Source organism: Cicer arietinum, chromosome 5 (genome assembly GCF_000331145.2).
Source record: "Cicer arietinum cultivar CDC Frontier isolate Library 1 chromosome 5, Cicar.CDCFrontier_v2.0, whole genome shotgun sequence".
NCBI classification, from domain to species: Eukaryota; Viridiplantae; Streptophyta; class Magnoliopsida; order Fabales; family Fabaceae; genus Cicer; species Cicer arietinum.
Window position 1 is genome coordinate 62,092,789 of NC_021164.2, and position 14,244 is coordinate 62,107,032.

General features: G+C 27.7%; 1 protein-coding gene and 3 non-coding genes across 4 annotated transcripts in view; 1 reads left to right on the forward strand and 3 right to left on the reverse strand.

Moving 5' to 3' along the window:
* Positions 1 to 1,197, forward strand: part of LOC101490503 (uncharacterized) — a 4,178-nt gene extending 2,981 nt beyond the window's left edge. The window contains exons 4-5 of the mRNA XM_004501844.4: positions 223 to 566; positions 752 to 1,197. Coding sequence (XP_004501901.1) covers positions 223 to 566; positions 752 to 967 — 560 coding nt within the window. The 3' untranslated portion in view covers positions 968 to 1,197. The remainder of the gene's footprint in view (positions 1 to 222; positions 567 to 751) is intronic.
* An 8,343-nt stretch (positions 1,198 to 9,540) lies between these two features.
* Positions 9,541 to 9,630, reverse strand: LOC113786823 (small nucleolar RNA snoR77Y). Its single transcript, XR_003473137.1, has one exon. It is a non-coding gene; the product is annotated as a small nucleolar RNA snoR77Y (small nucleolar RNA).
* Positions 9,631 to 9,678: 48 nt separating this feature from the next.
* LOC113786830 (small nucleolar RNA snoR2/U65) lies at positions 9,679 to 9,826 on the reverse strand. The gene has a single exon (XR_003473144.1). It is a non-coding gene; the product is annotated as a small nucleolar RNA snoR2/U65 (small nucleolar RNA).
* Positions 9,827 to 9,897: 71 nt separating this feature from the next.
* Positions 9,898 to 10,047, reverse strand: LOC113786813 (small nucleolar RNA Z112). The gene has a single exon (XR_003473127.1). It is a non-coding gene; the product is annotated as a small nucleolar RNA Z112 (small nucleolar RNA).
* Positions 10,048 to 14,244: the final 4,197 nt, after the last annotated feature.

The following is a 14,244-nucleotide window of genomic DNA, read 5'->3' on the forward strand; positions in this document are numbered from 1 at the left end:
AAGAGTTTATAAATAGTTGAGTTGTTGTGATTTGTGAATTATGCTACGACATTGGTAGTTGTGACTTGAGAGGTGATGTATCCTCAAAGTTCAAACACTAAAATGTTCAATTGCATGCTGCACATAATTATTTTTATGATAATGTTATTTCTTTCCTAGCTCTGAATTATGTTGTCTTCTTTGAACTCTAAACTCTGAAATGTCTTCTTTCTTCATCTCCAGATTTTCTCATATTATTCTTCACAGAAGCAATTTTCTATGGCGGTGTTGCCGTTTTTCTTTTTCTACTGGACCATTTACGAAGACCCACGCAATTGGATACTGCAGCAAAAAATACTGATACTCTGCCCCCTCAACTGGGACAGAGAATCTCTTCTGTTGCTACCTTGGTACTTAGTCTTGTAATTCCCATGGTCACTATGGGTTTTGTCTGGCCATGGACTGGTCCTGCAGCCTCCGCAACGCTTGCTCCGTACCTTGTTGGCATTGTTGTCCAATTTGCGTTTGAGCAGTATGCTAGATATCGGAAATCACCTTCATGGTCTGCAATTCCATTAATCTTTCAAGTAAGGACAATCCAATCCTCAATTGACAACTTTTCTGTATTTTGTTTCCTAGTAAAAAGAATGAATATAATGAAGTACATTTATTCAATTTTACCTAATTGATTTTCTAAATTAACATTTTAATTATCTGAACTTATTAATTGCTAAATTTTAATTGAGCTAAGCTCTATTATTGTTATTAACAGGTGTATAGGCTGCACCAACTAAATAGAGCCGCACAACTGGTGACAGCTTTATCGTTTACAGTTAGAGGAGCTGAGTTGACTGCACACAACATGGCTATAAACAGCTCTTTGGGTACACTTCTAAATGTCCTACAATTTCTTGGTGTGATTTGCATCTGGTCCCTGTCAAGCTTCCTCATGAGATTTCTACCTTCTACTTCCACAACAATGCAGTGAATAATTTATTAAGTTTGTTAACAAAGTTATCTCATGCATCATCGCACCCCCACTTAAACTTTGGGCAGAATCTGTACATGTACTTTGGATTTTTTTGGTGTTAACTCTTGACTCTAATTGGACATTTACTAATCCTCTAACTCGTCTAGATTATAAATGACGTGTTCAGGAATTTGTAATTGAGGATTTTGGACAGTGAAGAAGCAAATGGAGGAATCTTTTTAGTTTTACTTCTGCATATGGCAGACATGTGCTCTGAATGATGTACTCATTTTTCTTAAGGATATGCACAAAATAAAAAATAAATAAAATTGACAAATAGATTGTTCGAGTTGCATATCAGGAGGAAGAACATTTGCTCGTATTTAAGGTACTAAAGTAGTAAATGATGAGATTCACGTACATGAAATTAATCAAAGTTCTTGATACGACTTGTTTAGAACAAACAATTGTGAAAAGTTTTAAAAATCACACGAAAATGAATATAGTTTTAAAAACAAAGATTCTAGAAAGATAATTATAAAAACCAACAGTAAAGCTCAAAAATATGTTGTGACAATAATAATATGCATCATATCCATCCATATTGTCATACACTAATATACAAATATCGCATTCCTCTAGAGCTACTCTATCCTACTGAAAGTAACATGTGTTGCTGCACATTGCTTAATGCAAAATCTTGTTGTATCACTTGAAAAGATATATGATTATACAACTCAAAATTTTAGGAAGGTACTATTAATTGAACCTGTAGAAATATGTTCTAATAAACTCTCTTGACACTTATTCAAAAAATATATATATAAAACAATCATTACTTTATAAGAAGTAGCTAGATTTTTTTTTAGTAAAAAAAAAGTAGCTTATGTAAATATGCAAGTTTATACATCAGTGTCTAACCAAACTGAATTTTTAGAATTAAAATGTGAACATAACCTAGAAAACTGAAATTAAGTGTTCATACTTCATATATAGAAACCTTTATGCATATTTTTTGTTGAAAGACTGTAGAGAGACAATTTCGATTTTCATGAGACTGATTGGTGCACTTACCATTAGCTATTTCTTTAAGATATAAAGATGAAAAGTGATTGTAAATTAAATCAATTATTATTAGAATTACTTTGTATTGAATTCTTCTATTAGTAATAGAGAAAGAAAAATCATAGAATAAAAGTGGGTGAGGTGTGTGGGAAATTAGTACTACCAGTTTGGTAAATACGTAAAAGTCTATTAAATACCCAGTAATGTAAAAGATTAATCAAACCATTATAAATTTCAATCTGCAATTTCATACTTTCAACCCTCCAATGTTGCCTATAGGCCTCTCAAATTTTTGTATTTATCCCGTACGGAATTTCAGCACTTGGGTCTGTAAATTTGTGGTTACCGAATGCCAACATCCCGTAGACACCAACACAAAAATAGTGTAAGTCTTCTCACCGAACACTTCTTCAACACTCAACCTAAAATTCTTCACTTATTTTTACGTTTTTGGAGTTCAAAGAGTTCAAAAACCCCATTCTTCTATCAAGAGGAATCATCAACTCTATTTTTTTTTTCATTGCAAAAGTAATGTAGCTCTAAAATCTTCCTCATTGTCATTTTGGTTTTGGTTTTTAAAGTTTTTTGAAGTTATGTATTGGATTATACCAGATTTTGGGATTCGGTAATGTGCTTTTCAAAAATTTAACATCGTTGAATTCAAGCATCGGAGAGTGTGTTTTCAAAAACGTAACACTACCGGATTCATGTATCCGGTATGTGTTAATGCAATCTAGAATTGTTTTTTTTTTTGTATGATCGAGTTTTAATTTAAGTTAAATGTTTGTAGTTAGTTATTGTTGAGTTTTAAGTTGAATCCAAACATTCACTGGAACACAAACATGCAGTTGAACCAAAGCCTAAGCCTGCAACTAAAGAAATATTTGAGTTCATACCTAACTTGAAATCGAAGGAAACATCTGATTTGAAATTGAATATTGCAGAGCCAGTGGAGATTGACATTGATGTTGGGGTTGGAAAAACATGTTAGTTTTGTAAGGTTAGCAAAAAAGTGCATTTACACACATGCAATGGAGTTGGTTAGAATGATATCTTAGAAGAGAGAAAAACTCATTAGAGAATTGATTCAAATATAAATAAGATATCTATAAAAAAGAGAAGTCATTTATTAATAAAGTCGACTCTAGCGTCGTCCAGCCCGACGCTCAATTAGTGATAAAATTTATATATATCTTCACCTTTATTAATTGATCGTAGCGTCGGTCCCTCCGACGCAGTAAACTTTTTGGTACATCTTCTAATTTTTGGTAGCGTCGGCTTAGAGTAAGTCCGATCGACTCTATAATAGAGTCGGATAGTTTTTAACGCCGCTATGTATTAGCTTCAACCATGTTATCCTAACCCAACGCCGCCGCTAATCAGACGCTTATTCAATGTTAGCATAAGCTTTTGGTGTATTTGCGTCGGCTTTTGGCGGACGTTAAAATCAATTTTTTTAGTAGTGCTTATTAAATCCAAAATTACAGGAAAGTTCCTGTTCCAATTGAATTTATTCAAGATCTTAAGTTACATTAATAAACTCTATAAAGACTAATATAAAATATGTAAGTTCTATTCAAAGTTAAATTTATAACGAAATATAAAAAATTGTTATAAAAAATAAAACCGTAGAAAATAAGAAGATAAGTGAGCAAAAAATTTCATACATCTATCCAATGATTTTGTAATAAGACGTCGATTTTTTTTTTATTTATATTAAAGAAAATTAAATTAGTTTTATTTAATATATTTGGAGTGAATATAAAGAAAGATTAATGTTGCAACATAATTGAATAGGGATAGAACATTTCTATCTGGACTAGGAATAATTGAATAGGGATAAAGCACATAGTATCATACCGTATTTTCTTCCACTTACCCAATTGTTGTAGATGATTTGATAGGATGTTAAAAGAGCATACACCAATATAATAATAACAGATGTTAATAATATAGAAAATAAAACGAGAGATATATTAAAGTACTGGAATCTCTTTACAAAATAATTTTTTATTTAATAGAGATAACTCTAAATTTATAGTGTCAACAAATATAAAAAAAAATAAAATAAGATTAATTATAAAAAATAAAATAAATATTATACAACATTAATTATATTAATTTAATAAATAATCTAACATAATCAATTTAAAAATATAAATCACATTACTAAATATTTAAAAAAAACAAAAAACTAAAGACTTCATTGAATAGCACAAGAGCATCTATAAATAATTTTATAAAAATATATATGGGTAAGTGCTTTTATAAAAATATATATGGGTAAGTGCTTTCTTTATAGATTTAATGGTAAAAGGTGTTTGTTAAATTTGATATAGATATTATCAACAATCATATATCATTTTATTTGTTTTTTTTTTATATAATTATTTTATTTTTTTTACAAATTTGACTGAAGGTAGCTATTATTAAAAAATATTAGTTATAAATTGAGAAATCATATTATAAATAGTGACACGTCGTTAGTAATAAATTCAAAAATCACAAGATGAATAGTAAAAACATCATTAACATGAGTTTTTGTATACACACTATTTTTTTCTTCAACTAGAATATACACAAATTTACATGACTTGTTCGTGTTGTTGTACAACAAGTAGTTGAAAAGTCTTATTCCATATTTTTGAGTAAATATAGATAAAATTAATTTAAAAATGTAATAATTTTTAACATCAAACAAAAAACAAAGTATAGTTGATCCCGCAACTAACCATGCTTAACAATTTGCAATGTGAGGAATTCATGAATAATCTCGACATTAGAACACTGATGCGGTGGTAGGAGAACAACCAGTGTCTCAAATCACCAATAGTTTTTTTTGTTTAGTAATCACCAAGATATCATTTTCAAGCACAAAAAAAAAAAAGTGAAACCTCTATTCAAACCCAACTTAAGACCAACCAATAGATTATAAATGAAAAAAATATATAAAGCTTAATTCTTTTTTACACAAATAATGAAAATTGTAAATTATTCAATATTTTTGAATTGTAATTATTTTAAAAGTAAAAACATTAAAAAAAGTGTAGATAATTAAATACATCTTTTTATTTTTAAAATTATTAAAATTGAAAATTACTTAATTATCTATACAAAAATATAAATATAAAAATTGAAGAATATTTAATCATCTCACAAAATGCAAACATTAATACCATTAGAAAGAAATAAAATATTGAGACGTGATTTTTTTATAAATAAACAAAAAAATGTAGCAAAATACACGAAATAGTTTAAAAGTTGCATAGTGGAGTAAAAAAAAAAAAATGTCTTAGGATTTGGGTTTGTCCTATGCCACTCCAATAATTTTTTTGAAACATACAAATTTTATTTTATTTATATTTATTTACATTACATATTTTATTTGTTATTTCATTTCCAATAAGTTTTTTAAAAAATATTATACTTTTTATTTATTTACAAGAAATATTTAAGTTATAATTTTGTTAACAACAATTGATCTAATATATTTTTATAGACCAAATCAGAATCGGACTTTAATATGTAAATAGTGATAAAAATATTATATTTGTACTATTCAAATTTTAAAATTATTCTTCTAATTTCATAAGACATTTCTCTTTAACTTCTCCATATTTGCATGGACGAGTATAGAATGATGTTTTCAAAGTCAAATGTAAATTTGGTAGAAACTTTTTTATATGAATGTAGGAAAGTAGTTAAATCTTATTAAATAAGTATTTATGTTAAAAAAATTAAAAAATTAAAAATTATTAATTGTGACAAAGTTGTGAAAAACAAATTATATAAGTCTATAGGATAATTGTAGTTTAATATATATTAATCAGTAATAAATTTTAATTAGACATGACATATACTAATAAATATGTTAAGTAATATAAACATTATATATGGTTATTATGGTATATGTTGTTGTAATTCATCGATAATCGATGTATTTTATGAGTTGAATTGTGGTTGTTGGGTCATCGTTGTCTAAATGTACTTTTGATTAACCAAATGACATTCATATAGATTGGTATTTGTAAATTTTGTACAAAGTAAATTGATATATATGTATACAGACTAAAATCTATTTTGCCAATTTTTTTAATTATTAAAATTGTATTTTTTTTATTAGACTCGACTTTTAAGATTAGGGCATGGTCTCCAAGATCTTTAAGACAACGCTCTATCAAATACATAAATTTTTGTAGACTAAATTATAATTCAAATATCTATTATAAAAAAGAACAGAGACAATAATTTATTAAAAAAATTACAAAAACAACTACTATAATTATAAAATAAAATAAAATTTTCAACCTAAATTCCAACTAATTTTTAATTATTAAAAATATAAATCAAATTCGATTTACTATCTCTCTCCAATATATTTTTATAAATTTACAACTTAAAATTCTTATATATAATATAATATTATATTTTTTATTTATCTTTTAAAATTTTGATCATCTCAATGTTTCCGTTCAAAATCTGTCAATGCATGTGCCTCACTACACCGATCAATTTTTTTGTATGAAAGTGTCGGTCACTAGGTTTATCTTCCATTAACTTGTGATGTTTCCATATAATATTTAAGTCTACATCAATTTCTACTTTCAAATAATCATTAAATTAATAAAAACTGAATTTAGTTTTTTAATCCAAGTACTATTTTTTAACAGAAATCCAATTACTATATAATATATACTATAAGTAATAAAAATAAGTTTAAAAAATAAACATTTTAATTTAGAGTTTATGAATATGTATATCGGTATAATAAATTTTACAATATCAGTCCAAACAAACAATTGATTAATTAGTTATTTTATGATAGAAGTTACTAACATATGGTGAAATAATAAAATCAATTGTTTTTATTAACTATCTTTGTAAATTTTGTTTACACTAACGATACATGATCGTTTTTCTCTTTAATTTTTTTAGTCCAATTTTCGCTTTTTTTCTTTCTTTCTTTCTAAATCAATTATTTAACTTACATTTGTTTGCGCCATTAGCCTTTAAGATATATTAAATTATGCACGCAGTTCTAAATTTAAAATTTTATTAAATTAGTGTAATTGTTAAAATCTAATCGAAACATTGTAACAAGTTATCTCTCCAAGCTACTTTGCATATGAAGTAAGTTAAAGACATTGATTATATGAATATATATCTTTATTATTTTGTTTTTAAGGTTATACATGCGTTTAAATTATTGTAGAAAAAATTAAGAAATATAGATCAATTTTGAGATTTGATGAATGATTAGTATGAAAGATATATTGTAGCAATATTTAGTAGAGTTTCAAATGATAAGAAACTTTCAATTGAATTATCAACCTAAATTCCAACTAATTTTTAATTATTAAAAATATAAATCAAATTCGATTTACTATCTCTCTCCAATATATTTTTATAAATTTACAACTTAAAATTCTTATATATAATATAATATTATATTTTTTATTTATCTTTTAAAATTTTGATCATCTCAATGTTTCCGTTCAAAATCTGTCAATGCATGTGCCTCACTACACCGATCAATTTTTTTGTATGAAAGTGTCGGTCACTAGGTTTATCTTCCATTAACTTGTGATGTTTCCATATAATATTTAAGTCTACATCAATTTCTACTTTCAAATAATCATTAAATTAATAAAAACTGAATTTAGTTTTTTAATCCAAGTACTATTTTTTAACAGAAATCCAATTACTATATAATATATACTATAAGTAATAAAAATAAGTTTAAAAAATAAACATTTTAATTTAGAGTTTATGAATATGTATATCGGTATAATAAATTTTACAATATCAGTCCAAACAAACAATTGATTAATTAGTTATTTTATGATAGAAGTTACTAACATATGGTGAAATAATAAAATCAATTGTTTTTATTAACTATCTTTGTAAATTTTGTTTACACTAACGATACATGATCGTTTTTCTCTTTAATTTTTTTAGTCCAATTTTCGCTTTTTTTCTTTCTTTCTTTCTAAATCAATTATTTAACTTACATTTGTTTGCGCCATTAGCCTTTAAGATATATTAAATTATGCACGCAGTTCTAAATTTAAAATTTTATTAAATTAGTGTAATTGTTAAAATCTAATCGAAACATTGTAACAAGTTATCTCTCCAAGCTACTTTGCATATGAAGTAAGTTAAAGACATTGATTATATGAATATATATCTTTATTATTTTGTTTTTAAGGTTATACATGCGTTTAAATTATTGTAGAAAAAATTAAGAAATATAGATCAATTTTGAGATTTGATGAATGATTAGTATGAAAGATATATTGTAGCAATATTTAGTAGAGTTTCAAATGATAAGAAACTTTCAATTGAATTAATTGTGTATCAAAATTGAGATAAATGACTAACGATGCAAACATAATGTAACTTAAATAATCAAATTGGGATAAAATAAATTTTAAAAAATTAAATAAAAAATAAATTAAACTTAAAGAACTATAAATGTAATTTTGTCATTTTTTTATAACTATTTTATACATAAAAATTTCCACCGTCGTTTATTAGTGCCATTGGTCAGAGAATAAACATCTTGTCGCTTGGTTAAGGTGTTCACTCTTTACCATTACACTGATTTTATAAATATTTATGAAACAAATTTTAACTTAGTTTAATTGCAGGTTTGATCATTCTATTTTTATTAATTCACATAGTTGATCCACTTATTTTAAAACTTGACAATTTTTTTTTCATCTCTCAGATTTTTTAACTTAAAAATAATGATATAAAATCATCTAGATGCATTAATTATTTATATGTCATTAACTAAATTACAAAAATAAAAATTTTCTAAAGTTGAATGTTAAGTTTTTAGATGATTTTATTGTTATTTCACGAGTGTTAATAATTGTATATCATCTTATCAATGTCATGTTATTTAAACTGTCACATCATTATTTTTTATTTAAAAGTCAAAATTTGAAACCAAAATTGTAAGATTTTTAAATAATTTTTAAACTGTCACATCATTATTTTTATTTCCCTTCTTGTTCACAGTGTGACATAAAATAAAAGAAGGGAAAAAAAAATCGAGAGCCAATGCTTCCTTAGAGCATAAAAAAGCTTGACAAAATGCTTCTTGTGGCATGCAACGGTCGGGCAATAATCCAGATGTTGATCATGTTTAAATCTTATGTTCAATCACCGAAGTCAGAGTTGATGATAAAGTCTCCTATCCATGATGAAGATCAAGTCCCGGGACAAAGTTCCGCCAGCACTATATGAAATTCATGACTAGCTGATGATACACTAGACTCAGAAGTTACATTATAGGGCAGGTGGAACTTCACCAAGGACATGAACTATAGACCATGTTATTTTGATTCAAATCAAATCTACTCCTAACTAGGATGAAACATCTGAATGAAACATATTTCTCTTAGAATTAAAAACACTTAATATAAAAACAAAAATAATATTTATGTGTAGCACAAAGTATTTCTACAAAACCAACAAAGTATAATTATTCAGTAATTTACAATAAAAAATGTAATCATTTGAAGCCTCAGTACCACAGCCAAGAAATTTACATCAAGAAATATAATTATTCAGACGGTAATTCCAATCAAGTGTGTCATCATCGGCATCATAAAAACCAAAACACCAAAAATAAAACACAGATTATAATTATATAGAAATGTAATCGCACAAAACGGCTCCGCAAAATCATTGAACATAAGATCTACAGATTCCTATCAGAATGCAAAACAAATTGATATTGGTCCAATCATAGCATCTTTGGTCAGAGCTTATTTTAACTACCAGAGACGTGGCAATCAGACCGAATTAAAAAAATAATTAAAACTATACAAAAAGAAACATAAGAATTTAATATGAAGTTTTATATGGAAAAAAACCCTCAGCTACCCGTTTCAAATCTCACACACAGCTCCACATACAAAGAATGAACCCAACAGATGAGACCATAATTTGAAACGGAGCTGCTGTTTAGAGTGTCATACGGCACTTCCTATCAATATTTGGGAGATCCTCCTCACAGGGTTATTTACCACTTCTTATCATTAATGTACGACAAAATAACAATAATACAGCATTGAATAAATCAATCAGAAAACCATTCAGTAAAATAATGGTGGAATGTACGCTTTCAGAATGAAAGAGGTTAATGGAAACATGGAAAAAACCAATCACATAAACCTCTTTATAGAAGCAGTTTAAAGCACACAAACGGTACTTAAAAACTAACAATGATTTGTGCAAAAGATGGCCGTCGTGCCCAAAATGTGAGTCGCATACGGATGGAATTTTGCAACGGTAGAAGAACACAAACCATAATGAATAAAATAAATAAAACGCAAGCAAGCAGAAGAGAGACGCACTCAAGCAGATCTAAAAAACAAACAACAAATGCCTGAGTTTACAAAATTGTATAGAAAACTGTGGGTTTTATAGAAGGGGGCTACAAGTCTTATTGTAAACTAGGGTTAACAGGCAGGTCGGTATCCAGTAAGGTTTGTTTCGGGCTTTCGGTATCCAGTAAGGTATCCACCGCAAAATAAATATGGGCTTGGGTGAGATTCTTTTTATTTTTTAGAAAATAAATATTTAAATTTTTAATTATGCTTTTTTCCTCCTTTATTATAAATTCTATTGTTTATTTGACAAAAAATTGGCAGAGTTGACCATATATTGATATATTTCCAAAATAATATTTTTATTTAAATATATTTAATATACTTTTTTATATTTCAAAATAAATCAATATTTTAATTTATTATCATGCTCAAGTCTCTGTCACTCAACTTCTCTAGTTTCTTTCCATAATTTCTCCCTCCAATAATTTTTTTTTCTTGGCAATTTCTCTGTAGTTTATAATCGATTGAGTTGTAACTTTTGTTACTATCAATTTGAAAATTTTATCTAATTTTTTTTATTACTTTGCTTAAAAATTAACAATGAGTATTTGAGATATTTATAGACTTTAGCTTCTTCCAATTACGTTATAAGTTTTTTTATAAGCATCAAACCAAGTTTTGAGTGAAAGTTGTTTCTGGTTTTATTTGAGTGAACAATATTTCTTCATGATTAATCCTATTTCATTTTCTCTTTTTTTTTTTTTTTACTTTTAAGTTTTAAGTTTAATATTTAAATAATGTTTCGCGATGTTCGCAATACTTTTCCTTTACTATATATAGCACAATACTTTATTTGTAATGTTCGCGATACTTTTTCGGGAAAAAGATGCTTATATCCCTTTTTTTATTTTTTATTCTTCAAATGCCCTACTCTGAAACAATATTTCCTGAATGTCCTACTTTTTCGTTTCAACAGGAAGTCGTTCCCTAGGGAAGCGACCTCCTGAAGAGGAAATTTTTTTATGCTAATAGGGGGTCGTTTCCTGGGGAAGCGACCTCCCACTGGGTTGGTTTTTTTTTTTTTTGTTATATTTTAAAGTTAGCTTATTATTAGAATTATTAATTTAATTATTTAAAAAATAAAATACTAATATTAAATTACAATAAAGTATAGTAATAAATTATAAATAAAATTTATATTTTAATTATTATTATTATTATTATCATTATTATTATTATTATTATTATAATAAATAAATATTATAGGTATAATTAAAAATTATTATAATTAAAGTGATTAAATAAATAAATTAAATGATAATAAAAATTAAATAATGATAACAATTAAATGAAAAGAAATTTATATTGATAATATGAAAATAAAATGAAATACATTAAATTATTAATTTAATTATTTAAAAAATAAAAATACTAATAATTAATTAAAAATACGTTAATAATTAATTATTAATAAATGTTATATTTTAATTATTGTTATTATTATAATAAATAACTATTATACTTTTAATTAAAAATTATTATACTTAAAATGATATTAAAAATTAAATAATAATAACAATTAAATGAAAAGAAATTGATATTGATAACTTGAAAACGAAATGAAATACATTAAATTAATAATAAAAAAGTACATCAATCAAATTTGAAAAAACAAAATACATTAAATTTATATCAATGATGTCCACCTAAATGACCCCCAGTCCCACATGTACGATGTCGCCGAACTCGTCTAGCTCTCTGAACAAGTTGCGGTTCTTCCGGTTCATCGTCATTTTGATCATTTTCTTCAATGTAAGCTGTAGATGGATTAGAACCACTGCCACCTGGTTCCATTACATTTTGGGATTGTTGATTATACATTGAATCAAATACAGCATATGCCGACTCAGGAGTTGTGCACTGAGTTCCAAACAAATTATAGAGAAGCCCATCTTCTGTCGGATAACCGGGTGTTGGTATTTCTGGATATTCCACAATCGCACCACTTGTTAGAAAGGTTTACACTGAAATGACCAATTGGTCGCCCTTCTCTTGGAACCACTGTCTCATGCACCATGAAAGTATGGTTGCTCCGATCAAAACTATCCACCCTATGACTATTGGATTTACTTATTTCCAATTTCATAAAATCTATGCAAGATTTTGTGTATACCTGACCAGAAGTTAAAATTGATGCGTGTTGTTTTCCCATGGTTGGAAATAGTGTCCCTGTTTTAAAAAAAGTCGATTGCACCAAAGCAGTGATGGGAAGGTTGCGCGGGCCTTTTAATACTGCGTTGATTGACTCCACAAGGTTGGTTGTCATCTGACCCCAACGACTACCTCCATCGAATGCTTGAATCCAATCTTGTCGAGGTATGTTGTCTAACCATTTCAAAGCATCCGGATTTAGCATGCCGATTTCTCTACGGTAGTATGGATATGTAGGCTCGTTGATAGAGTAACCTGTATTAAAACAGTAGACAATTATATAAATTGAGAATAAAATTATTAAAAATTAAGAAAATTATAAAAATTAAGAATGAAACTATTACCCATAGAAATAACTTTTTTCTTCAAAGCATTGTCTTTAAATTCCCTTGTAAAATTTTGTGCAATATGTCGGACGCAGAACATATGCTTTGACGGAGGATCTTGCCACCCATTATTCGGATTATTATAAGCACTCTTAATAGATTCATGTCTATCGGAAATCAAACAAATGTTGGCTTGTGGAGTGACAAATTTTCTCAAATTTCTCAAAAAGAAACTCCAACCTTCTTTTGTCTCACCTTCCACAATAGCATAAGCAATAGGAATTACGTTGTCGTTCCCATCTTGTGCAACTGCTACCAATAGAGTTCCTTTGTACTTGCCGTACAGCCAAGTCCCATCAACTTGTACCATTGGTTTGCAGAATTTAAACGCAGATATACACGGAACGAAAGCCCAAAATAGTCTATGAAAAATCGTTATCCCATTTATCAAACTATTCTCATGATAAGCTGGGATGGTTTCCATTTCTATTTTAGTTCTTGGAGCAAACGTTTTCATAACCAACAACCATTGTGGGAGTTGATTGTAAGACTCTTCTCAGTTGCCATAAATTTATTTGATCGCTTTATTCTTTCCTATCCAGGCCTTTTTATAACTAACTGTGTAGTTATGTAAAGACCGAATTTGAGCAACAATTACCTTCACTTTGATTGAAGGATCCACTTTCACAACTTGCATTATGCTTTGACATATCATATTAGAATCGAGCTTCGTATGATCTTGTGACAATACAGAATTTGTGCATGTATGAGGCACATTCAATTTACCAATAACCCACAATTCACTTTTTTTGCGTTTTGAAGCTCTACATCTAAACAAACAATTTAGATCTGAACAATAAATGACATACCTTTCTAAATCTGACTTTTGTACCACAAAATTCAATGATTGTTTTATGTGGTAGCGCTTGATTGCATGTATGCATTCATCTTTGTTCTGAAACTTCATTCCAACCGCAAGAGTTCCATCTACTGTTGGGACTTCGTTAATGAGCAAGTGATCAAATTCACTTGATTTCTGTTGAGTATCTAAATTGATGCTCTTCAGGTGAGATGGTGGATCGAAATCAGGTAGAATAGGTTGATCTTCTGCTGCCATATCTTCGTCACCATCAATGTCATCGACAGAATTATCAGATGATTCATCGAAGTATGTTTCATCCTCTTCACTATAATCACTGAAATCTTCCTCGTTGATACTATGTAAGACACTAAGGGGAAGATCGCATTGTGGACTTGTTGGAGGAGATTGATGATGGAGTTGAAAACTTTCTGAACGAGTTTGTTCTAATTGGGTAGAATATGGTTCGTAGTGTTGTGATGGAGGATA